At 40.8% G+C, this 26,728-nt stretch overlaps 1 protein-coding gene across 2 annotated transcripts in view; it reads left to right on the top strand.

Moving 5' to 3' along the window:
- ZNF318 (zinc finger protein 318) overlaps nucleotides 1-23,813 on the top strand; it is a 28,871-nt gene extending 5,058 nt beyond the window's left edge. Inside the window, exons 2-11 of one of the 2 annotated variants that reach the window (XR_012834638.1) lie at nucleotides 570-715; nucleotides 5,602-6,235; nucleotides 7,326-8,750; nucleotides 12,858-12,957; nucleotides 13,743-14,029; nucleotides 16,950-17,153; nucleotides 17,633-17,732; nucleotides 18,773-18,891; nucleotides 19,339-23,453; nucleotides 23,570-23,813. Coding sequence is in view for 1 of the 2 variants with exons in the window: in XM_075748907.1 (XP_075605022.1) it covers nucleotides 570-715; nucleotides 5,602-6,235; nucleotides 7,326-8,750; nucleotides 12,858-12,957; nucleotides 13,743-14,029; nucleotides 16,950-17,153; nucleotides 17,633-17,732; nucleotides 18,773-18,891; nucleotides 19,339-22,773 (6,450 nt within the window). In the remaining variant the exon portion in view is untranslated. Of the gene's footprint in view, nucleotides 1-569; nucleotides 716-5,601; nucleotides 6,236-7,325; nucleotides 8,751-12,857; nucleotides 12,958-13,742; nucleotides 14,030-16,949; nucleotides 17,154-17,632; nucleotides 17,733-18,772; nucleotides 18,892-19,338 lie in introns of both variants that reach the window. The other variant, XM_075748907.1, reaches the window with a different exon arrangement.
- The last annotated feature ends 2,915 nt before the right edge of the window (nucleotides 23,814-26,728 follow it).

The following is a 26,728-nucleotide window of genomic DNA, read 5'->3' as shown; positions in this document are numbered from 1 at the left end:
TTATGTTGTGCTTATCCACTGAAAGCAGCATGAGGTGAGGAAAACTGTTGAAAACATCACTGCTAGGAATATCTTTGTTTACACTGGTTTATACTTTGGTTCGTGTTGTTACTAAAGTTGGAAAGGACCAGAAATCCAGACACTTTTATTAAGAAATTCCTGGCACTGTTTTTTATGCAATGTTTGTTTAGCTGCTTCTCCTCCTCTACAAAGAAAGGAGGGCAGCAGCAAATCTGGGACTTCTTAAACTTCTCTCTGTTTTTCCACCTTCCAAAATGGTGCTTTATGAAATGTATTTTTGAGTTGAAAATTTCCCTTCTAGATAATGTAAATACAGAGTGTGTTATTGACAGCCGGGATGAGAAATGAAGTGCAGTCAATACTCTCCCCTTTCTTTAGTAACTAAAGACAACTGAAATATTTGGAACAATTGTTCTTCTGGTTTGATTTTTTAATTGATTCATCCACCCCAAGTCTCATATGTTAAGCAGAGCAGAGTCACTTGCCTTTATGTAGCTGAGATTAAAATCCCCTGATTGATGGGCTTGCACTCTTTCTTCAATTCACAGAGACGTTCACCGAGTCTCCGCTCTGAGTCTTCACTGGAACAGAGTTTGCGGATTACTGTTGGTAATGACCGGTATTGCATTGGCACACCAGAGCGAAGGAGGCTGCCTGATAGACTGGGCTCACCAATTGATAACCTGAGTGACAGGTATGGTCCTCCACAGATGGGGATTCAAGTGTGTGAAACAGTAAGAATGTGGGAATGGCTGTACTGGGTGAGACCAAACGTTTAATTAGCCTAGTGAATGCCTAAGGAAGGAGGGTAAGAGGGCAAGCATGTAGTGATGCTTCCCTGGGATACTCCCCTAGCCTCCAGCAAGTTGTGGCACAGGGGATTCCTGAATAAAAGTCACTGTCTGTGTTCATAATAACTCTGAACAGGTATTTCTTCTCTGATTTTTGTCAATTGCTTCTAAAACCCATGTAAGCTAAAAGTGCCCAGAGTATATTGCAGGAGGGAGCTGCTTTATTTGACATTTTACAACTTCAGCCACCTTCTCTTGTTTCTTATGAACCTATCTGGTCCTGACTGAAAGGAAGGTTGTTTATGGATATTGTAAAGTTTCAGCTTTCTCATTTATTGGGAGGAATAATCCACTTTCCTGATTTTTGAGAATAGTCCAGAAGAAAGCTGTAGTGTAGCTTGAAGAAAATGTATTATTTTGAATTTAAAAACCTTGCAGAGGAGAAGTGAACATAGTCAGACTATCTCATACATGATAAAATAAGTGTTAGAATTCTTAGGGTCCCTTGATTGGAATTGGAGAGAAACATAGTTAATGAAGAGACATCTTTCATGGTAAAAATACCACTGTGAACAGTGATGTATAAATATTAGTAGATACTGTTTGGAAATCTTTGCCTTCAGTAGGAGAACAGGCGTAATCTGGCAAAAGAAGTAGAATCAGGACATTTGTGCAAATAAAATTGTTTTCATTGTCTTGAATTGCAGAGTTGAAGATGGCATAGTTTGTGCCCCAGAGCAGACAATTGCAGTTTCAGGTCAGGGATAAGCATCCAGCACAAAAAAAGCACCATAACTTCCATTTTCGATGCAAATATCCCCAACTGTTAAAAAAGAGAGAGAGAGAAAAAAAGAGAGAAGTGAGCAGAATAAGTGAATTTCCTGTCTTTCTCAAGTGTAAGGTTAAGTTTCAGCAGGTGCAGAAAACCAAATGAGAGTTTAGTTTTCAGTACTGTCACTTTTACGCCTTTACCTCAGTTCTTCTGGGATCAGTGTTTGATTTGTAAATCCCCTGTGCAGTCTGCAATCTTCTGAATGAAATGAGTGCATATGCCCAGGGAGAGTACACTGGTTGGAAGGAGCGGGAAATGGTATGTAGGAGAACTGGCACTGCTCTGGAAAATTAAGCACATGGGAGGGGATGGTGTTTGTCCCATTGCTTCCTTTTCTCCAGTGAAGTTTTATATTTAACCTGTTTTGTGGTTATGACACATGGTTAGAAGTAACATCAGGTACAGTGAAGTTTATTTGAACATGAATGAAAATGATGAAGAACTTTCACTTTACCTCTGTTACAAGACCCATAGATGTAAAAAAAAAAATGGTCAGCATAGACTCCTGAGAAGCTATAAAAGTGACAGATGAATCAGAATAAGAAGAAAAAAAAGTGAGACCGTGTAGACCTCAGTTCTTAAGTGACTTCCCATATATTTGTAGTGTAGGTACGCAAGAACTCTATGTGGTTACATTGATTTTTTTTTTTTTTTTTGTCCAATCTGTTTGTGCTGGCTGCACTTGTCTGAGTAATGCCGACTGTCCAGAAGCTTAAAGTGTGTGGTCACCTAGTCATCCCTTAGCTTTTCTTAAAGCTTATAGGTACTGCTTCTGACTTCCAAACTTCTTCACTGTTTAGCCATTTTGGTTGTTTTTAAAAGATGCTTTGTATTCGGTTAAGGACATTGTTTATCGTGTATTTTTTGGTCATGTATTTTTTTCCCCTCTCTCAGAGGCTGCCCTGGTACTGGGACTCTGACTTTATATCTATCACTGGGCTTTGAAGTAGTCCCTATTGTGAATCATCAGTGGGTTTAATACTAGGCATATCACATTGTTATTTGGCACATGGTACGTTCTCATTTGCATTAAAAAAAAAAAAGGGTGTTTTCTGAAGATGTCTCTTCAAATTTTGAAGAAATTGGAGCAAATAATTCTGAATTTAGTTATCCTCAGCTATTTTTGCTAGCTACTCAGAGATTTCAAGCAATCACTTTTACAAATTATTCTCTGTAATTTGCATGGCCTTGGGATGGTAGAGAGGTTCATTAGCCTATAAAGGAAATAAAATACCAAAGGAGGGAAATCAGGGATGCTTTTGGATTCTCTTGCAGCAGTGGATTTTCAGGATGCCCTAGCAGAATTTCTTAGGGTCCGTGTCCAGATGCAGGTCCATCCTGAAACATCTGTAAGAACTTGCCCTGAGTTTCTAGGGCAGCTGGCCTCCTGCGCATATCTAAGTAAGCATACTGAATGCTGCTGGCCTGTGACTTCAAGGTCACCTCAGCAGCTTCAGTCTTCTGTTTCAACAGATTAGTATTTTTTTGTCTTCCAGAATCTCAGTCTATCAAAGTGAAAAATATATCTTATCCCTCTCCCTGTCTTCCATCTCTCCCTCTGTCAGTATTTTAAGACAGTCTACTACTATCTGAGCTGGCATGAGCTATACAGAGCATCCCACCAATTCTTTCATCTGAGGTTAATCAAAAAGATTAGACCATATCACTGCAGAGACTTGCTCTGTGTTAAGCTGTGCTCTGAAATAGCTTTTTTTTTGGCATAATATCAAGAGTGACAGTTGGCTTGAGTATGAGCAGCTCATCTGACTTCCTATTCAAAGGCTGTCTGTTAAGGTGGAGTCCTGTTGGTTGCTGATAGCAGAATACCATTACTTATTTCTGTTTCTGTGTATGTGAATAAATGTGCCAAAACATAAACTTACCTTACACTAGTTCTCTGAGGTGTCATGTCTATGTAGTCGACGGTCTGTTGTCCTTCTCTGAAACTGCAAATTCCAGTAATTCATGGATTCTGTGTTGGTGAAGGAATTGGGATGGTCACAGTGGTCTCACCTTGCGTGCTCTCTCAGGGATGCAATAGCCTGTAGTGGACATTGCTGACTAAAATCACCCAAACCAGTTAAGAGGGACATATGTCTCTTGGACTGTATTTACAGAAAACATATTTCAAAGAATCACAGTTTCTGTAAGACAAATAATCCTTTTCCTCACACCAGTATTTAATCTTTGGGTTTTAAATCTGTATTTTAGCTGTTCAGAGTGTATTTGGAACATCTTTCTAGTTGTAAGTATAGTAGATTTGCTGTTCTTTCTTTCAAAGTATGATTAAATATTCCTTCTGCTTTGTCACTGCAGTCAGAGCATTTGAATTGTAGGTAACACCTGGCGAGCATGCATGCAAATTATTTGCACAAAAATCAGCTGAAGGTGTATGGTGAAATACATCTGTTACTCCACCAGGTGTGTTGGTGCAACTTGTTTAGGTTTAGCAGGCTTTTGGAAAAGGTGACACGGGGGGTAGGTATACCTTTATGTAGGCTGTGAATGGCAACATTTATGTATGAAATTTAATTCTAGCTACTTTTTAGACATTTTGGTGCTTTTGAAGGGGGTGGATGTGTGCGATTTGCTGGAAACTGGAAAGGTGCCATCTAATACTGTGGGTACTGCTGTATGCCGTATTTGCCTTATAAGATGTGTTGGACTGATAAAGCGTCTAATAACATATGAAATGCTTTGCAATGATGCAGGTTAGAGATAAAGTGAAGTTTTGTGTTGGTTTTGTTCTAAAATATGCGTGTGTAAACTATGAAAATGCTTAAGAAAAAAGACCTCGTCTGTTTATGTCTGTTATTCTTTAGTCTGATGACTTTAAAAACTGAGGCTATAATTTATATGCAATTTCTTTTTAATATGTCATTCAACATGACTTGATTTGTCTTGTCTCAGATCTATGGAGGGATTTTTCTCAGTAGGAGGAGGTGATTGGTGATTTTTGAGGATTCAGGCAATCATGCATAGTTTATCTCAAGTTGATGTCTTGATCACTCGGGCAAGACATTTCTCTAATGTTTCTGTCCCATTGATTTCATTTAAGGAGCACATTTGCTTCCCATTCTTGGAGGATCTTGCTATATTTTTGAAATACCTGTGAGTAAAAACAGCAGCTGGTTTGGTTTGTTTCTGCCTGATCTAAAAAAACAGTACCAGAAAACTTTTTAGGGGAAGGGAAAAAGGCCTTAGTTAAAACAGTACTCCTAATTGGAAGTGTGTGTAGGAATCAGTCCAAAAGAAGTACTCCAAGAGATGTAGCCAGTTATTCTGGTGTTGTGCCAGTTGCACATCCATTGTGTGTAATAATGCAGGGGCTGGCACAAAGGAATAATACTATTACATTTACTATCCCTGGTTCATAGATACCTTATCAAAAGCTGTGCTGGTTTTTTTGTATAGCAGTTCATGTGATTAGTGACAATCCTTTCTACAGATCTGCTGCAACAGAAGATGTTGCTAGAATTTGTGGTCCTCGTCCACAGCTGAAGGTAAAAAGAGGATCTGGTTGCATTTGCCAGTGTGAAACTGAATTATGCCTTGAATAATTCATATGAAATGTGACCTTGGCATCTTGCTGGGAGAGATGAGGAAAGGGATTGTGATCTGAAATATGATAGTAATGTTTTTTTTAAAACGTGTAGTCTTTCTCCTTCACAGAAATGAATCCATCCTATCATTTTTTCAAGGCTCTCCTCTTGCAGTATGAGTTGAATTGTTCATGTCACTGTGTTCGCAGGTGCCTTCCAAGGAGGGATGTATGGTACCATTAAAAACAAGTCTCCCTCTCTCCCCTGCCCTTTAAGTACATAAAATGTTGCTTCTGTTTAGTGATGGAGATGTTATTCTGAAACTGATTTGGAAATTTCTTACTCTTGAGTAGGAGTAAGACTTAGTTTACTCTGACTCAAGTACTTATGTTTATTCCATGCTTCTCTTACACAGGGATGATATGGCTGATGGTCCGATATTCACTAGAGGCCTCTCATGTCCTCGAGGCCTTGAGAGATATCCATCACATGAAGATCAACCTTCAAGTCCCTTCATCATGAGACATGATGAAGACTACCGCAACCGAGATGTTTTCCTCCATCGTTCAGATTATAGTCCGCATTATGGTCGTCGAGAAGAGCTGCCTCGTGGATCTGACAGAGATGGTGAGAAACTCAGGAAATCCTCCTACCCATCGAGACCAGAAGACAGGGGACGAGAAATTAAGCGTCCACGGTATGAAAAGGATGAGAAGATGCATGGTATAAGTGGAGAGCATCAGGGTTTCTCATCAGGAACACGAAACTATCGCAGACGAAGCCACAGCCGCAGTAGAAGCCCAAGCCCGTCATACCTGAATGAAGAATTCCGAGAACTTGACCGTGCAAGGAGAAAAAGAGAAGAAGAAGAGCGTAGTAGAAACTTGAATCATGATGTTTCAGGCAGTGGTTATGTGATCCCCGGCTTGACTAACACACTACAGACTTCTGAGCCTCGATATATCTATAGGCCTGAGGAAATTCCATCCATGCCCAAAAAATCTATTTTGAAGAAACGAGTGGAGATGGAAGTAGAGTCTCCTATTCAGGTTTGATCTTTGCCTGTCTATCTATATGTTTCTACTGTCTAAAGCAGTCACTTCAGGATACAGCATGTTAGTTTGATTTCCAAAATAGAAAAGCCAAATCTTTATGTTTTCCTGTCTTTGAGAGGACAGGTATCTTTTTGCAGGCCTATATAATTTAGGATTGCATATATAAAATATATATAATATATTCTAAATAATATCTCCTTGTTGAAATTCAGCCCAGGATGCTGAGATTTGGGCCAGCTTTGATAGAAAAGCTGAGTCTTTTTGTATCACAGGCGGTCCAGACATTGATCGAGCTCACTGCCTGTCACAGTGTCTCTTGCTTCTTTATAGACTTAGAGAACTGCCTAATGCATCCTCAGTATCTCTGGCTGAAGACATCTTTAGGTTTCCTTATTTTTTTTCCCTTTGGCCTGTAGCCTGTGATCAACCCTGCTTAATTTGTACCCAAGGCATACCAACTGAGTCTCAAGATTAGAGCAATTAAAAGATAAGCTGTTGCGACCACTGTGATAAATTGACTTTTCTTTTTGTATGTTTTAGTACATCACTTTTTTATCTGGCTGTTGTACTGATCAGTTTTGATTTTGACACTGACATGTTTATCTCAAGAGGTGCCCCAATACTGAGGATCCCATTCTATACCTATTATTGGAAATCCTGTTTAACATGGTATTAATTAGGCATATCTGAAGAAGTGACTGGTAATAACCCGAGTGCAAATGTTTATACCTGTCTTAAGGTATTGAAATCCTGTTTGTGATTAAACTCAAAGTATAGCCAAATTTATGCTATGGGGTTTCAATTTAAAAGTTTCAGTTCTTATACTTGCAAAAAATGAATGAAATATAGTTGTGTTTTTGTGTATTCTCTGGGATAAGTGGTCATTGCCTGTCATGACATTCCGGAATCATTAGGCAACTTGTTTTGTAATCTTTTGTGTTTTCTTTCAACTGTATATTGTCTTTTCTAACTCTTTTCTTCAGCTTTGAGGTCAAGGAGAAATTAACGTTCCTTTGTTTGTTCTGTGAGGTGTGTAGTCCCCTCAGAAGGTGCTGTAGTAAATAGTAACTTCTGTCTCTTTCAGCCTGAGGGCTTTTCAAGCAGTCCGGCTCCCAGCAAGGATCTCCCTCTTCTTTCTAGTCATTCATCTTTGCCCCAGAGCAGTGACACGGCTCCTTTTGCCTCTGAAGTGGAGAACTTTCTCAAACGGTTTAACAAAGACTCTATTGTGGAGTCTGCAAACAAGGAATTACATGACGGTTTATATGAGTGGAGCCCACTTTCTGGGACTCCCAAAGACGCTTTCACATTTGAAGAGAAGTTTGGAAGCTTCTTAAGTCACAAGGAAAAGGTAGAACCCAAGTCAGAGCCTGCTGATCGCCATACTGACTTTCTGCTGCCTCACGAGAGGGCCAGTCAGGATGGCAGTGGTTTCTCCCGAATTCTGGGCATGATGGCTGATTCTGTCAGTGCTCAGGAGAAGAGGAGGCGTAGTTTTCCTGACATTGAGGATGAAGAGAAATTTCTTTATGGTGATGAAGATGAAGACACCAAAACTGAATCTCTCCCTGTCCAGAAGCCCCCAGTGAGTTGTGGTAATGAGATAATAAGCCAGAAAGTGAGCCCACCTCCTTCTCCTGCTCCAGCTGTCAAGCTGGATCCTTTAGAAGAGCCTAATGCTGAGTATGCAAAGATCCATGACTTACTCAAAACCATTGGACTTGACATTGGCGTGGCTGAAATTGGAAAACTGGCTGTTCGTACCCAGGAACGCCTTCATGGCAAAAAGTTGGCATCTCGTTCTCCTGATCGTCGCTCTTCAGATCCTCGCAGACTGGACCCTTGGGACTTACGTCGCAGCCGGAGTGACACTCGTTCTCCCGAGTCAGGCCAGCAGCGCTCAGCATCACCTCCAGTCTCTTTCCAGCAGTCTAAAGATGCATCCTCTCTTCAGAAATCAGAATATACTAAGAACAAGGCAGTGGGACAGGATATACCTCCCTGTGCACCAGAACAGCCTCTTCCTTCTGTCACTCTCATTCCCTCAGTTCCACCAGCTCCTGCTAGTTTGCCGCCTACACCTACTTCTGTTTCCCAATACCAAATTCCCAACTATTCCCAGTTTACTGCCACGCAAATGCCCCAAAACTATCCACCTCCCACAATGGCTCCTCCAGGATACGATGCATATGGCCACTATATGGCGTATGCGGCCCCTGGCTGGACCATGTACCCTCCTGCCCAGCAGCCTAATCCTACGCTGCCAGAAGCTCATGGTCTTCTTACGATGGCCATGTCAGCGAACCCCACGCGTCCCAACCTCCGTGTGATTGAGACAGTCTCTATGGGAAAGGATGTCTCTGATTTAAAAAGAGATGGTTCTGTGCTTGTTCATGTCCCTACCACTCCTGCTCATTCCAAAGTGCCCCTTCGTCTGTCTTCACATCCTCTCAAAAATACCACAGAAAAGATGTCGGATGAAAAAAATCGGGCAGCTCAAAAGCAGAAGGTATGTTATCTACTCTAATACATCAAAATATGTTGGAGTGCTTGATTGCTGGGGTAGAAGCTTTTCCTCTTTGGGTGTGCCTTTTTGTTCCCCAAGTGGTTCCAGTTTAAAGCCATTGGACTAAATTTGCTTTTGTTAAAGATTTCTAGGCTTTTGTCTGTATTACTCTGTGACAATTAAAAAAAAATGCATTTTAAATCCCCCAAAGTTGTACACCCATAGGTTATGGCTGAACAGGTAAAATCAAGCACAAAGTTTAAGTTCTTGGGGCCAGACAAAATCTTACAGAAAAAAACCACATAGTGGTCACAGCTTGGCTTTATTCCACTGAGCTTTAGATATTGAAATACCTGAAGATATCAAGATACGTGAATATCAGAAGGGACAGTATAAATAAGATGGCGCTGGGCTTTTTTCAATCATGTCCACTGGCAGGATAAGAGGCAATGGGCACAAACTGAAACACAGTAGGCTCCATCTGAACATGGTACATGGTACAATAATACCATGGTTATACCTATATTAGACATTCTTAAACGCATACTAGAGGATATCATTATTCACAGTTGCATACAATTTTCCCTCTACATTGGTATTAATTATTTCTTACAAGAATCACAAAATCAGAAGAACTTAAGGGCAGCTGTTCTTTACTTGGTGCATCTGACACCAGTTTAGGTTATGGGTGTTAATGTTTTCCTCTTCTAGTTACCTTGGTTTGTATGATAATTTGAGAGTAGTGGGGAAAAAGATATTTTAAAATAGGAAACTGTAGTTATAGAACTGTCAAAGGACTGGAAGATTCCTGAAAGCTGTTAGGGTTTTCAAACTGGTGTCTACTCAATCTTTGTTGTTAAAATAAGGGCATAGAACCATGGTATGATTTAGGTTAAAAGGGACCTTAAAAATTACCTAGTTCCAACCCCCCTGCCATGGTTAGGGACACCCTCTGCCAGACCAGGTTGCCTAAAGCCCCATCCAACCTGGCCTTGAACACTTCCAGGGATGGGGCATCCACAGCTTCTCTGGGCAACCTGTTCCAGTGCCTCACCACCCTCATCATAAAAGAAATTCTTCCTTATGTCCAATTTAAATCTAACCTCATTTAGTTTAAAACCGTTGCCCCTTGTCCTGTCACTCCATGCCCTTGTAAACAGTCCCTCTCCAGCTTTCTTGTAGGCCCCCTCTAGGTACTGGAAGGCTGCTATAAGGTCTCCCTGGAGCCTTGTCTTCTCCAGGCTGAACAACCCCAACTTTCTCAGCCTGTCCTCATAGGAGAGGTGTCCCAGTCCTCTAATCATTTGCATGGCCCCAACAGTTCCATGTCTTTCTTGTGCTGGGGGCCCCAGAGCTGGACGCAGTACTCCAGGTGGGGTCTCACGAGAACAGAGTAGAGGTGAAGAATCACCTCCATTGACCTGCTGGCCATGGTTTTTGTGCAGCCCAGGATACAATTTGCTTTCTGAGCTGCAAGCACACTCTGCCAGTTCATATCTAATTTTTCATCTACATATGCATATCTGCATTAGAGACACTCACTCTTTCAGTGTAGCTGTGCTAATGATACATTGTGTTGGTAGATCTGCTAGAAGAGCAGCATGTGGCAAAGGCTGGAAGCTTTTTGCCTGCTTATTATATCACGCTCCTCAAATCAGGCCATGGAAAGATGGACCACTGAATCCAAGAGAGGCTCTAAAGAAGTCACTTTACATTTTCTGTCTGAGATAATCTCTCTGCTTTTTCTTTGAAGTGACTTAAAGAGGAATACTTACACAAGGTGCTACATCAACAGATAAGTGAGCTTTCACTGCTTGCAGGAATAATAATTTCTGCAGCTGACATGGTTGAAATTTTGTTGTTAATGAAACTTGGCACTTCTGGAAGAGCTCTGTTGGCTGCAGGTGTATGGTTTTCCCCTGCTATGACATACACTCGTAGCTCACCTATTCATCTTGACAGAACTTAGTCCACCATATTTTTGCTGGGATGGCTTGAAGTATAAAAACTTGCATGCTCCAGTTGGTGCCCCTGTGCTGGCAGAAAACACAGAATGAGAGAATGGTGTTTTGTTGATTTAAAAAAATGCCACACAAAACCCCAAAAACCTTGTGGCATTTAAGACGTGGCCTAACTGTGTTTGTAGAACTCCTTCCAGGGCTTACTCTGGGCAGGATGTAGGGATACTGCCAACATTTACATTGCCACAGTAGTAGTGATTCTTTAGGGAAGACAAGGCCTTGGGTCAGTTTTTGTTTGTTCAAGGGAGAAGTCAGTAGTAAGCTTTAAGAGCATTGTGAAGGTGAAAAATTGGAGTTTGTCTCTTGGAAAAATTGAGCAGGAAAGGAAATTGAAAGAACTTTTCAGGTTTCGTTTTAGCATATTGCCTGGTTTCCTTCTGTGAGAATCAACAAAAACCAGTGAAAAGTGGATTTGTGAGCTCTTCATGCCAGAGTTTACCTTACTGAGCAAAACCCAAACTTCATCCAGGTGTTTAATTTCAGAGTGTTATGCCTGCTGTGGTGGGTTGACCCTGGCTGAGGGCCAGGTGCCCACCAGAGCTGCTCTATCACTCCCCTCTTTCATTAGACAGGGGAGAAAAGGTATAACTAAAAAAAACTTATGAGTCGAGATAAGGACAGGGAGAGGTCATTCTCTAATTATCATCACGAGCAAAACAGACTGAACTTAGAGAGGGAATTCATCTTATTTATTACTAAGCAAAACAGAGTAGAGGAATGAGAAATAAAACCAAATCTTAAAACACCTCCCCCCATCCCTCCCATCTTCCCGGGCTCAACTTCACTCCCAGCTTCAACCTCTGCCCCCCCCAGCGGCACAGGGGGACGGGGAGTGGGGGTTATGGTCAGTTCATCACACGGTGTTTCTGCCGCTTCTTCATCCTCAGGGGGAGGACTCCTCTCATCGTTCCCCTGCTCCAGCATGGGGTCCCTCTCACGGGAGACAGTCCTTCACGACCTTCTCCAACGTGAGTCTCCTCCACGGGGTGCAGACCTTCAGGAGCAAACTGCTCCAGCGTGGGTCCCCCACAGGGTCACAAGTCCTGTCAGGAAACCTGCTCTGGCGTGGGCTCCTCTCTCCACGGATCCACAGGTCCTGCCAGGAGCTTGCTCCGGCGTGGGCTTCCCACGGGGTCACAGCCTCCTTCAGGTGTCTCCACCTGCTCCGGCGTGGGGTCCTCCACGGGCTGCAGGTGGAATCGCTACACCCCCTCATCCTCCCTCCATGGGCTGCAGGGGGACAGCTTGCTTCACCATGGTCTTCACCACAGGCTGCAGGGGAATCTTGCTCCGGTGCCTGGAGCACCTCCTCCCCCTCCTTCTGCACTGACCTTGGTGTCTGCACATGTTCTTACATGTTCTCACTCCTCTCTCTGGCTGCAAAAGCGCTCTCTAACTGTTTTTCTCTTTCTTAAATATGTTATCACAGAGGCGCTGATTGGCTTGGCCTTGTCCAGCGGCGGGTCTGTCTTGGAGCCGGCTGGCATTGGCTCTGTCAGACACAGGGGAAGCTTCTAGCAGCTTCTCACAGAAGCCACACCTGTAGCCCCCCCCCCCCGCTACCAAAACCTTGCCACGCAAAACCAACACACCTGCAAAATATATTTGGTGATACAGTTACGATCAGATTGAAGCAGAAGCCTAAATAATAGCTAAAATTGGCCAGAGTCAAAGCAGGAGGCAAGGTGAAGGGCTGTGAAGTCTTTTGTCACTGATGGAACATGCCAGCTGTAGAGATACTGCATGAGTTTTGAAGAGTGATGTAGCATTGATCTTGCTCGCCCCTGTAGAAGATAGCTGAGCATAAGCACCTTGGGAAGTGGTGCAACAAACAAAGCAGTTTGGGGGTATACACTGCCCAAAAGAAAAAAATTTCCTTCATATTGGCTTGAAGTGTGAGCACATGATATAGTTACCTGCAGGTGCAGAGGAAGAGATGTATTTGTTGTGTTAAAATACTCAAGAACATTTTGAGAATAGTGAGCAGTGTTCTATGACTGGCAAACTGAGGTCTTGCTGTCGTTCTTGCAAGACTGATTAATTTGTGTTGGGAAGAGAAGAAAATCTAGTCCCCTTCCAATCTGTTTAGGTGATAGAAGAGAGAGAAAAACTGAAGAATGAACGAGAAGCACGGCAGAAGAAGCTTTACTATCTCAAGACTGAATTGGACAGGCTTCGTAAACAGCAAGGTACAGTGCATCTCCCCCCTGCTTTTTCTTTTTCCACTGGAACTTGTCACTTGTCACAAGTTCCAGTACCTGCTAGGAGAAGTGAAGAGCAAAATAATAATAGTCTGTAGTTTAAAACTGGTATTTTCATACTCCAGGCAATGCAGAATTCTTGAGAAAGCAGTGGCCTAATTACTATATTAAAATTAATTATGTCAAAATTTGGCTGTTACACTGAAGCAGTTGCTCTTGCATCTTCTTTGGCAGCTTGATAAGTTGAATGAATTACACTTTGTGCATTTTAGTGCTTCTGTAGAAGACATGAGAAATAGTAACTGAAGACATGTCGACGTGCCTTTCAATTTTTCATGAATTTTTCATGAATTCAGAGGAGGAAAAGTCCTCTCTAGACAGAGCTAACTTTTTTATTTTTAAAACTTTTGTTTGCTCCAAGTGACTACTATTTTCCTCACCTTTGGAAAATGATACTTTCAGGTTAGAATGTACAATTAACTTTTGCTTGTTTGGTCACACAGGGAAATAGCGATTATTAAATTGATTCTCTCTCTTGAGGATTACGGTGCCTCTGTTAGGGGTGTATATTAAGGCAATCCTTACAGAGGTGAATTGTGCAGATTTAGTGATACTATACCTGAGAGCCAGTTCCATCTTTACAACTTCCTAGTTAAGATTTAGCCGTAATATATTATACTAGTATTTTACTAGTTGCTGGAATAGAGTTGTACAGATCTTAAGACAATTTTCCTATTGCATTTCCAACTCTTCTACTTCCTTGATTGGCTCAGGAGAGATGTTGAGAAAAAAACGTCGTGAGAAGGATGGACACAAAGACCCCTTGTTGGTTGAGGTGAACAGACTACAAGAGAATATTATGAAGGAGATTTCAGAGCTGCATAAAGAATCTGATGCAGCTGACAAGAAGCAGTCTGAGCTTGACAAAGTAGCACAGATCCTGGGGATTAACATATTTGAAAAACCCCGGAAACCATCTGTGGAAACCAAAGATTCCTTGGAAAAGAACAGCAAGTCAGAAAATGCAAAAGGTCTGGAGAAAACATCTTCCTCCAACAAGGTAAAGTCTTCTGGCTTGTGTGCTAATGATTGTCCCACTGAGAGAAGAGGGCACTGGGGAGACAGCTGCTCCCAAACATTTACTAGAGGATCATTTGATGTCATTTGTTATCACATCTCATATGCTGGTTTTGATGGTGCATGCAGGTGAGAGTCAATGTATCAGTGTTTATAATTTCCCTCAGGGTTTGTGCAGTTCAGTACCACTTACTGGTTTTGATCTTGGTTTTGCGAAGGTGTTGATTGGATTGAACAGTAGCATGAGTGTGTGTAGCTGTCTCAATGCCATACCAGGACGACAACCTTTTTTTTCTCTACAACATTTCTGGCATGGCCTGTCAAGGAGGAATGTTTGTAGCAGTAAAGCTCTCTGCAAGTTTGGAGCATGTTGGTCTTCCTACTGGGTGATGATATTAACAAATAGTGAGATTTACGTATGATTGTCAACTTTACATGATTATTATGTACATGCTACATGCTCTCTCTTAAGAAATGTCCATATGCATCAGTATGGCCTCTCTGACATGGTCTATACTACTGAGTGCTGGATATACCAAAACAGGCTTATCACATTCCAAAAGATAGTTTTTACTTTGGAAGTAGTATATGATAGTAACATCTGAAAGGTTATGCATGTATTTAGGAGAATAATTATCTTGCTTTTCAGATGTTTATTCAAATATGTAACTGAAATAGCTGAATGGGAGATGGTAGATGCTTTTTGTGTAGACCTTACTGTATATTTTTTGCAGAGAGGAAAATAGTAGGGTAGGATATATTTCCTACAAGGTCACTCCAATCTGTGTATGCTGTGAACTTTTCCTTATGCTTCATCCTGGTCTGGTTCAGACAACTCATTAGATGTCTTTCATTTTAAGGCTTGCTTTTGTGTTTTGTTTTTGTTGTTTGATGAAACATCACTGAAGTCTAGTATCCACTTATTTTTACAAATCATTTGCTTCAGTCACCACATTGTAAAACTAAAGTAGGCAACGATATCTGTTAAATCTTACATTGCATTAAGTTATATTGTTTTCTTATCTTGAGATATGGTATATGTGAATATATTTTTCATTATTTTAACTTTCATTGTTGTATTGCCCAAACCCATAATGACTTCATCTCCTTTGTGTAGTTCCTTATTTTAACAGGGAAAATACTGAGTTCTGGCAAGGAATATTTAATATTTTCAGGTATCTATAGGCACATAGGACAATGCCCTCAGTCTCTAAGATTCACCTTGTAATTCTGATTGTTAACTTTTTTTAATGAAAAGAAAGACGGTGCAGGCCTTTTGACACTGAGATCGGTTGACTCTGCCAACCTAAGGGCAAAAACATGGCTTTCTGCTTATTTGCAAGCTACCTTGTGGTCCCTTGCTACGGAACCTGTGGTTCTGTGTTGCAGTTACATACTGCAGAGGTGAAGCTAGCCTTGTTGTACTAAACAGACAAATCGTCCCTTCTGGGTTCTAAATAGCAGCAAATTATAAAGGTATCTTTGAGCTGGGGTTGAGCACAAACTAGGGTTAAGAGTTGGCTGTCACCTATCTATGTAAGAAGCACTGTCTTTTTAAAGTTCTGATTGAGATAGTATTGTTATAGGATGTATTGGGTGGGTGTATGTCTGTAAATAACATAAACAATGGCACTTCTCAGACACTGTCAGCATCCTTCCATGCACTTTCTGTGGATCATAAGTTGATCTTCTCATTGTTTAAGAGAATGTCAGCTTTGCTAAGTTCTTGCAGACAGAATATATGCAAATATTCACAGGTCGTTTCCTACTCAGCTACTAACTAGCTTGTATTGGGATAAGGATATCTGTGGGGTGGCTAGTGGCCTGGGCGTCTCTTTATTGTTTGATTTACAATGTATGTTGTGTGGGGTGGTGTTAATAGGGGAGAATCTATCCCTGTTTATCAAAAGGAATTTCAAGTAAGGCAGATGTTACTTAACAATTTTGAATCTGCTTAAGTAAATTTGTTCAACATTGATAGTGAATATCTTGGAAATCATGCAACCAACTTGGGTCTGCTAAGTTAACATGCTATTCTTTCCAGACTGCCACGCAGATTAGAAACAATAACATAATGGGCTTTCAGCCTTCGAAAATGTAACTCAAAACTCAAAATACATTCTAGTACTATCATAATCTAAATTAGCAGGGCTCATTCATCATCTATTTCAGGGATTATTTGTTTTGCTGTTCTGCAGTGTTAGTGTAGTATTAATTTTGGCTAGAGTCCTGAAATGTCTGTGTATCACTCTATGGCGTCTTTCTGTACAAATCAATGTAAGTGTAAATATCACATGCTTAAATCACAAGGTGCTTCACCTTATATACTTAGGTAATTAAGAAAACACCATCTTTCTGTTATTGCTAAGCAATGAGCCTTCTGGAGAATTCAGGAATTCTCAAATAATCTGATAAACCTGATTGAGTTAAATGCTTTTAGTCAATTAATTCTTCCTTCCTTTTTCATTCTGGGTTCATCCAAGCTTCTTTTACAGTAACTTCTGAATGCTTCTGGGGAGAACCATTTTAGGTCTTCTGGGCATTGTTTGGCTATGGTAAATATAGTAAATCGGAACTATTCTGATCTTTGCCTGAGACCCATAAAGTGGGAAGGGTGCATGCCATAGGGAATTTGTTTATTTGGTTCCTTGATTGCCTACAATCATCCAGCCATTACATCTGGGAGCCTTATTGGAAGCTCTTCACTGCGGCCACGCAGCATCTTAGTCGGCAATACCAGCTCTCTGAAACGGTGGAATTAGCCTGGGCGCTGAAAAGCAGGTGATGTATTTTTTTTTTTTTTTGTGGTGTGTGTGGCTTCTGCTGGAGGCAGGTTCTGAGTTCTAGAGCATTATGTCTGTCCTGCCATGTCTTAGAGAAGTGTTTCCTTTTGTTCAATTTAGGAATCAAAACCTACTAATGAAAAATCCAGAGGTAGAAGCCCGAAGCCAGCAGAATCCTCTTCACAGTCCTCCAAACATCCTTTCCAGTTGGCCAATATTTATGAATATTATGATGCAGGGAACCACTGGTGCAAAGACTGCAATACCATCTGCGGGACCATGTTTGACTTTTTCACACACATGCATAATAAGAAACACAGACAGGTATGTTGCAGGCTTCCTTCAATAAGTGCATTTCATATTGCTGTAAATACTAACACTAAAACATACATCACAGAACTACATTTTACAAGAGAACCTGAAGTAATAATGAACCCAAGAAGTTGCTTATCAAATTCTTTTTCCCTAATGTTGGACTTGAGCAGTTTGTACAGCTACAAGTGTGTTCTGGGTAGTGTAAATGAGGCCTGTGTTCAGTTCACTTGGGACCTAGCGTTTGATATTTGTGTTTCCTACATTTACTTGTCCTTTGCTATCATTTACATTTTACCCTCTTCACAGGTTATTTTCTCATTATAAATTGCAAAATGGGAGGGGAAAGAGAGGAAAACATAGTTCCTGTAAATATTTGCACGTTTTTAATGTTCAGTGTTCTGAAAGGATGTTAAAAAGAAAAAAGACAAGTGTACTTGCCTTGCTAGTGTAATATATGAGCCTGTATACCTCTGTCACTGTGCAAATAGACCCTGGATCCTTACAACAGACCTTGGGCTTCGAAGACCCAGAGTGAGACCAAACAAGACTCCATAAAACGCATCGATAAGATAACTGTTCCTGCCAAAGGTACGTTGGGGGTTTTTTAACTTGGGTATCATCTTGCTTTTGCACTCCAGCAGGTTCCAGGTGCTCAGAGAAAGGAATTTCAAAACTTTGCCTTGTTATAGGAGCATGTATAGATACTGTGTTATTAGATAAAAGGCAAATGATTTAATTTCCTGGTTGTTCTTGTGGAAACAATCATGAAGCAAGAATGTAGGAAAACATAGCATGGTTCCTTCTCTTCTTTTTAGAGTTTAATTTTTTATTTTGAATCCCAGGTGACTTTTTCTCCAGTGTAGTTCTGAAGTGATTTTTGCTAACATATTTGAATTCAGAACATAACCACAAGAGCTTCCTGTGTTTGGGCAGATCTTGTGCACTACTCCACACAGTCTTGCAACAGAGTCTTCTGTTCAATAAATTTTTAGTAGAGGTGTCTCTGAAAAATGATTAATGAGTACTTGGTAGAGTATGGATACAGAGAATCTGAGAAAGCCATATGGAAGGGGCTTTCTTAAATCTTACATTAATTAAGAATTAATATAAGATTTTAAATCTGAATGTCTAAATAGGCTTGCCAGTGATCAATCTCAGTTTATTCATGTTACGTACTTCTAGTAGTGCCCACTGAAGGAGGATCTGCAGTGTGTTAGAAAACTGCAGCTGGTTCTGTAGGCACAAGGATGCAGTCTTGCTGAACTTCAGTGAAAATACTTGTGTTCTGTTTATAAACCAGGTGTTTGGTATTTGAGCAGACACAAAGATGGAAAATAGATTAAGACTGTAGGAAATGTTAATCTACTTGAATAGGGGATAGCCTTAATATGATGGAGAGCACTAAAATAATTTTTTGACTCATAGTAATCAAGCTTCTTCACTTTCCATATTTGCTCCTGGTAATGGTGGTTCCCATACTGTAAGTGTAAGGAGAGCGGCATTAGCTGTTTCAAAAGGCGCATTGCTGGAGGTTTTGCTGTTGTTCTTTGATATGTTTATCTGGCTTTGTTAAGAGCTTGGCATTTATTAAGTTTTGTTTCTCTGATCATTTTCTTCGGCCTTTTCAGGCTCTGAGTTTCTGATTCCCATCACTGGATATTATTGCCAGCTCTGTCATGAATTTTTTGGAGATCAAATCTCAGCAGAGCAGCATGTGAAAAGCCATCCTCACAATGAGAAATATAAGGTTGGTAACTGGTGTACCAGGAGTGAGTCATTCTTTGTGTTAGCTTCTACTTGTTCTGTCTTCCTTTCCTGAAGAATGAGATTTGACTCCTCAGAGTATATGTATTTGGTTATCTTCACTACATTTTACTGAACTAAACAAGCAGAACTTCCCACTACACAGAGACTAATCTTTCATCTGCATGAGGTTGAAATGGCGTTTAAGTCCCAGCGCTGATTGTCAAACTCTTCTGTAAAGTGCCAGCACTGCTGCAAGCCGCCACTGAATTCACGTTAAATTACAGAATGTAGAGTTTGTACCATCTCAGTTTCTTGGTAGGAAGAAGTTCTCTGCTCTCTTAGTGTTGAGATGGCACTTACTGAACAAGTCAGAACTGTTACAGAGCTGAATTTATTTATTTATTTTTCATGGAAACAGTGGCTAAAATTATGTCATTTATTTCCACAGAAATACATAGATGAAAACCCACTCTATGAAGAGAGGCGAAATCTAGACCGTCAAGCTGGATTGGCTGTAGTTCTGGAAACAGAGCGCAGGCGGCAGAGTGAACTGAAACGGAAACTAGTTGAGAAACAGAAAGAAGAGAAGGATGAGAAGAAACCAAAAATAATAAAGAAAGAGGAAGCAAAGAGCATCCCAGAGCTTGGAGAAGGGACTAGTGAAACTCAAGGCAAAATAGATTCTTCTGGGCGAAAAATGGGCATCAAGCTTAAGCTGAAAAAGGAAGAGAAGAAGGAGGAGAAAAAAGAAGAAAAGAAAGAGGAATCTAAAAAGGAGTCACCAAGCCAGACTTCCTTTGGGAAATTCAGCTGGAAAAAGACTGAGAGAGAGGATAAAACCCCAGGAGGAGCTATTCCAAAGGAGGAGAGTACAGAAGGAAGCAAAGAGGAGAACAAGTGTCAGACTGGGAAACCCCATGTCAAGCCCATTGAAATCAAGTTGTCTGGGAAAACTGTTATTCCGCATACTAGCCCATGGACACCAGTTGTTTCCACTACAACACCAGCAAAAATTCTACCCAATCTACCAGTCCCCACTATGATTTTCAGGAAGTCTACTGCTGCAACAGTTAGCAAACCAGCACCTTTGAACACCTTTTTATCCATAAAATCCTCTGGAGCTACCACCAAACCACTGCCTGTGGTAAAAGAAACCAATGCAGACCTTTTACTGCCTCCAGATATAATCTCAAAGGCTTTTGGAGGAGAAGAAGTAATTTTGAAAGGGGCAGAGGAGGATTTGAAAGCAGCAGAGAAAAGTGAGTCTTCTCAGACTTCAGATATACCACGTCCACCCCCTCCTCCACCAGCAGTCCAGCAGGCAGCTGTCATCCCTGCTGATGAAGTAGCTCCAGGTGTGTCTGAAAGTGAACAGACGATGCTGGCAATGCCCGTGAGACCCCCTCCACTACCACCTTCAACTGCTTTCAGTGAACAGGCAAAAAAGGTAGAGAAACGAAACTCTTGCTTGGCCACAGCCAATGCTAAAGATCTCTATGATATTTTCTACAGTAGTGGTGGAAAGGGTTCAGCTGACAGCAAGCTTGCAAGCTCTACACTTCCAAATGGAGAAAACTCTAACCTAACAAAACCCACAGACTTATCTGCAAACCCTAGAACAAATAATAGCTCATCCTCCTTGAAAGAGGATTCTCAGAATGCAGCTACTGAAGTTAGCCAAGTCCACTCAGCTGAGAGAGGCTCAGAACTGGAGAAAACTGATATTCAGGAGACTTCAACATTTCATACTGAGATGATCCATGACATTGAAAATGGTATTCAGAAAGACATAGGTCAAAAATTTCAGACTTCTCTTTCAACAGATGTTCAGACTAAATTGAAAGAAGATTCCTCACAGTGTAATAATCAAATAATGGTGAGTTGGGTCCTTGGTGAGAATCAGGCTGAAATGAACAAGAAACCACTTCAGCCTCAGCTATTGGAAATGTCAGTCACAGAATTGCCAGAAACAAAAACTGCTTCTGGTATCCAGATGCCTGCAGAAATTGGATTTGTGGGTATAGGAGGTAGAGAGCAGGTAGGCAGACAGGAATTCTGTGGTCTGCAGAAAACAGAGGTCCAAGAGAAAGTTGGACAGGAAGATGCAAGTAAAACTGCAGTTACTAACACAAGTGTTCCTAGTACCTTGGAGAAAGACGCAGAGATGAAAGACCGGGAAGTAAAAGTGGTAAAGCCTGAGCTTACCTTACACCCAAAGACTTTGTTACCTGAAACACAGAATGAAGTTAAAAATATGGGAAATTCTCATTTGGTAGAGGAAAAGTTAAGTGATAACTGTAGAACTCGCTCAGAAACTGTTAGTCCAGACTTGCTCTGTGATTCTCAAAACACTTCAAAAGAAAAAACTTTTGTAGCAGTAATGACAGAGCCGAATTCTATTGATGCCTCCTTAAAAGATGAAAAACTGAGAAGTGTAGCTTTGGAAGTATCTCAGCCAGGAGTCCATGGTGAAGCTTCCCAAATTTCAGAAACCCAAAATAAGATTTCAGAATTGACAAGAAGTCCTGGTGAATGGGACACTTCCAGAACTAGTAATGGAGAAGAACAGGTCATTGCAACCCATTCTTGTTCTGAAAGTGGTTGGGATCTACCAAATACTCCAAATGTAGAAATAAAAACTGGTTTTAATGAAGTTAGTGCTTCAGAATTGACAGCGGTACGGCCAGACACATGTCTTGCCAACACAGAACGTAGAAGCAGCATATTAGAAGCTCAAGAAAAAGTTCAACCTGACCCTTCAGGCCATATGGTGTTAGATAACCAAACCCAAAGGCAGGAAGTTGCATGGTTAGTCAATGCCTGCTCTGCGAACATTGTTGAACTCAGATCCAGTGTAGAATTAGTAGTTGAAGTCGAAAAAAAATCATTAGGACACACTGGATCGGATGCAACATTAGATAATGTTTTTGTCAAGAGAGAGGCAAAAGAAGTAGGGACTGGAGGCTTCACTAGGGCTCGCTCTGATCCTGTCCAAGACTCAGTAGTTGCTTTATCAGCAGATTTCCATAGGGAGCATCTTTCAGCAGAATCTGTCCACTCCCCAGAAACAAAGCATGAGGTTGTAAGAACTTCAGCAGCCAGTGACTTTCATCTGAATACCACTCACTTGGGACTGAACACTGAGCAATCTGACAGTCTCTCTGCAAATGTTCGTGTGGACAACAAGAAAATTTCTTTGACATCAGAAGAAGATGTGAAACACAATGAGACTCCCTCCCAGAAAGCAGAGCTGGAGTTCAAAAGCACTGATTTCAGTTTGGGAGATACTAAGGTAAAACATGAATGCATCGGCATCCTTACGGCTGGACTTTTAAATGAGAATACGGAAGAAGTCTCAAAACTAGAAACTGTTGCATCCATTAGACTGGAGTCCAACAAACTTCAGAAGCTGGGCATTGAAAAAACAGTGGATGAAACAGAGATTACTGATTTTGCTACATTGACTTCTGGTACTCGGGAAGATAAATTTTGCACACGGATTTCCCAAACAGCTATGCCACAGCTTGGATTGCAGTCCTCAAATAGTGACACCACAGAAGTGGTCATGCCAGTTCTAGAAATGCAGGGCATTTCTCCCATTTCTGAGATCCTTCTGCAAGCGGAGGAGAGCAAAGGTGGCACTGTTGAAATGCCGTCACTGAGTTACGATGGAGGCAGCACAGAAAGCCAGGCTTCTGGGCCTGTGGAAGCTTTCCTTCCTGGGCTCAAAGAAGCACACGGAAAGGAGGGTGGCTCAGGAGGCAAGAGAGCGTGTATCATCCAGAGCAAGAAGACTGAGCAAACAGAAACTACTGACAGTAGTTTGGAAGCTACAACAAATTCACAAATTGCTGAAAGCTTAGCAGAAAGCCCAGTGGGTTGAAGCGAACCCAGCCAGTCCCAATATTTGAGGAGCCAGAGCTGGGATTATGTATATGTTTTTTGTTTGGTTTTTTGTTCCAGTTGAGGGTTTTGGGTGTGTTTTGCATCCTGTGGTAGGACTTGACTAAAGTGAAAGTTACATCATCGGAAACCAGACACATACTTTATTCTGTACATAATTAATTGTGTAAAATGTTTTTTCATGTGAATTTTTTTGCCAATTTCTTTTCTACACTCTGCTATTAAAATGGAATCTCTCGTTTATAATGCGTGCGTCTTTGTTGTTTATTTTGGGGGCTTTTATTCTTTGACTATTCTTGGATGATTTCCAGCTCACCCTGTTTGTGTCAGTAGCACCGTGAGTAGCCCAGCTGCTGGGACAAGCTCAGGAACAGCAGTTTAGAACTTGAGGAAATGGAGACTTGCAGAAGAGCTAAAATTGAAAATTTCTTTAAACTGTAATGCATGGTTTTGTTTACTTTCATTGTTTGAAATGCAAGAATGTGATTAGAGTTGATTTTTTTGTTTGTTTGTTTATGTCTCTGTGATTTGTAATTACTGTTGTATTACATCTGTACTTAAGCTGTTTCATTGTATTGTATAAGCACATGTATGGATGCCACATCACTAAGCAAGGGGAGAAAATCTGTCCGACTGGCTTTTGGAGAAGAAGACTAATCGGTAAGGCTCTGTGGCCTGACACCTGGACCAGACATATTGAGGTCACTTACATGATTTGAAATGGGCTTTCTTTCATTGTATTGTGATCCAGTAACTATTTGTGTTAAATCATTTAGCAGCTGACCAGCTCTGAAGAAGCAGAAGATCAGAACCCTGGTGTCAGGAATTGGACTCGCTTCATGTGATACAGACACATGCATGCCTACCCTGAATGGTCCTTGAGCTATCAAAAGCTCTAGTGTGATGGTTCTCATTTGTATAGCTTGTTAAAGACTAAAGTATTAAATGTGTTTGCTTGGATAAATATAACATTTTTATTTGTAAATTGTTTAAAAAATAAACATATGGTGGTCAACAAGACTTTCTTCTTGATTTTTTTTTTTAACTCAAGGAAAGTGTTTTATTTCAGTTAGTTTCTAACTCCTGTAGTTGCTGATAAAATTGAGAAACTGTAGACAGTGAAGACATTCAACAGTTAGCCTGCTCAGTAAAAAAACTGATTTATTCCCAGCTGAAGTCAATGGGAGAACTACTGTCAATGTCATCAGCGGAAGTTTGTTTGAAGTCTTGAGCCCTATGTAAAGCTCAACGTGGGGGGTCAGGGGCAGAACCCAAGCAGAGTTGTTTTTTCTGTAATCACTACCAGCACCTGGACCTCCAGAGGGGGGGAAAAAAGTCACCATTTCCATGACTGTATGAAGAAGGTATGAAACATGTTTCAGACTCATTGTAGTGGTTTTCATATTAGAAATGTAAGAACTATCTAAGCTGAATTTGGAAATTTAGTATAAATGGTCAAGTCGCCAAAAAAGGGGGTTTTGAGAAAGGCTCTTAGAGCTGTTTTTATGATGTTAAGCAGTTAACTGCGTTGAACGTAAGTCGTCTTTGTTAGTGTCATTGCCCTACTTTCTTCAAATAACCGTTTGCTGTCAAAACCAAAGAAAGTTTTGACATGCTTTGATACTTTTAAAATGGAGTTGGGTAATGAGTAGAGATTGCTTAAATCCTGGTTTATAAATAAGTCCTTTGTAGTTGTTTCTCAGTTTTCTTTTGTAAATGTTTTTTATTATATATCTGAGTTTATTTGTTCACATTTGACAGCTGGATTCCCCCCTCCTCCCCTGTTTTCTCTCCATTTTCTTCAGTGAAGTTCCTGGTCCCTTGTAAATCCGGAGAGGAAGAGGGGAACTGATTTTCTTGCCTGCCTTGTATTGAGGGGTATCAGTGCAGGGAAGGGAGATATTAAGGGGAGGGCTGATTTTTTGCAGTTCTGCATTTGAGATGGTGCTGGTTTGGAATACAGATGTGTTTTCTGGTTAGTTTCCTTTTGCAGATTGGTTTTCATGAAGTGCGCACAATGGCAAATAATCATTTGGACAATCACGGTCTTCAGACAACCTTATTCGCTGCTGTGTTACCTGTGTGGGACGTACTCTTGATTAACTTTATTCTGGGGGAAAGGACATCGATATAAATCCAATATCCTTGTTATCCACTCTCCTACAGTTGCTTCTACAAGTAGTGGTGGTGTTCAGTGCAGAACCTGGCTGGCTACGACCGGAGAGCTGCTAGCACCAAGGGAAGGCAAGAGCTTTGCAAATGAGAAGCAGAATTGTTACTCCAATATTTGCCTTCAGCTCTCCAGAAGCTGAACCTTCCTACAGTACAAATTAAATAGTACTTCTCTTCATGCCCTTTCATCAAATAATTGTTCTTCTATCCCTGAGTGGAGAAGGGTGCTCTGTTCCACACTGGAAGAAAGATTAATTTGGTCTTTTTTGAGGTAGGAGTAAAAAGTACTCCTGGAACTGCCGGAATGGACAAGAACAAAACAGATGGTGTGGATGGTGACATCTAGGCAGATTGGCAGACAGAGGCTTTAACACTGTCTTGCAATTTCATGAAATGGCATATATTTTTATTTATGTATTCTTTTGTTTTGTTTTTTTCTTCTTTTTTTTTTTTTTTTGCTGTGGTTTCCAGAGGCATGCAGTAAATGATTTACCCACTGTACTGGTCCCCTGTGCTGGCAGAGCGGTAGCATAGTGCACTGACTGGGAAGCCTTAAGTTCTAGGCTGGCCTTGGACTCTTGACTCCAGATCCTCAGGAGGAGGGGTGAGTTAATGGAGGGGATTTACTTGTGTGTTTGAATGGTGCAATACAGCATTACTTCTCCTTCCCGACCTAGTTCGCTAAAAGCTGCATAAGGCATAAGACGTTACCTTTCTCCTGATTTTTAGAAAGCTGCTGATACGGAAGAAATAAGCCTAGTTTTCAAATGTTTCTTTCTTTACACTACTTCAAACTGGGCACAAATACGTAGTAAATTCAAAGGACAATGGATTAACTCTAAGCTTTCATTTGATGCTGCAACCTTTAGTTTGCCGTGATGGTGGCTGGCAGAAAGGCCTTTCTCCTGGATGAAGTTTGTTGCAAAACTTACTAAGAGGCAGTGAAAGAAGAGCCATGGAAAAGCTGCTGGCGTTCTGTCAGTCTATTGTAAGTCCAGGTGGTTTTTTAATACTTTTTCCAGTTTCTTTTAACATCTGTGGCTGCATTTGGAAAGGATGAACAGCCTTCAAATGTTTACAATTGGCAGAAAACTTTAAAGCAAAAGTAAAGTTTTAGACCAAATAAGTTTTTATTTTCCTGAGGTAGTCTCTTGGGCAGGTAAATCTCGCTTCTAGCTTGCTAGAATCTTGTCTTTGACAAAGTTCTAACTAAGCAGCAGGTAGGCTTTTGGGGGGATTGTTTCTTTGTTTTAGACTTGTAAATGGCATATGAGCAGGGAAGAAATGTATCGAGCAGCATTCCGTTATTAATTTTTTTCCAAATGCATTTGTGTCTTAGTAGTCAAAAGTACAAGTAGTAGATTAAGATATAAGGTCTCTGCCATTTCTTAATTCTTGCCAAAGGTGGAAATAAATGTCTAATTCTTAGCTAAGGGAAGCTGCACAAAGATCCTAAATTTTGCCCATGGAAATAGTAGGAAAGTGGGCAAAGACAGATAATTTTTTTTAGCCTGGTAAACTCCAAAATGTTTCCAGAAATAGCAAGTGTAAGTAAGTGGTGATAGCAGAAGACTCTTTAAAAAAACAAACCCACAACCATCCACCAAACTAGTGCATCCCAAAACATGATAAAACTATTTCTTCAGTGCAAAGGGCAAGAGAAATCACAAGACAGGTTTTTATGTGGCACTTGATATAATACTGTTGGTTTATTACTCTCTCAGAGTGTTACAGAAAGGTAAAGGAAGCAAAATCATTCCCTG

Source organism: Balearica regulorum, chromosome 3, assembly GCF_011004875.1.
Source record: "Balearica regulorum gibbericeps isolate bBalReg1 chromosome 3, bBalReg1.pri, whole genome shotgun sequence".
NCBI lineage: Eukaryota > Metazoa > Chordata > Aves > Gruiformes > Gruidae > Balearica > Balearica regulorum.
The sequence above is the reverse complement of the archived record's forward strand: the minus strand, read 5'-3'. Positions and strand labels throughout refer to the sequence as shown.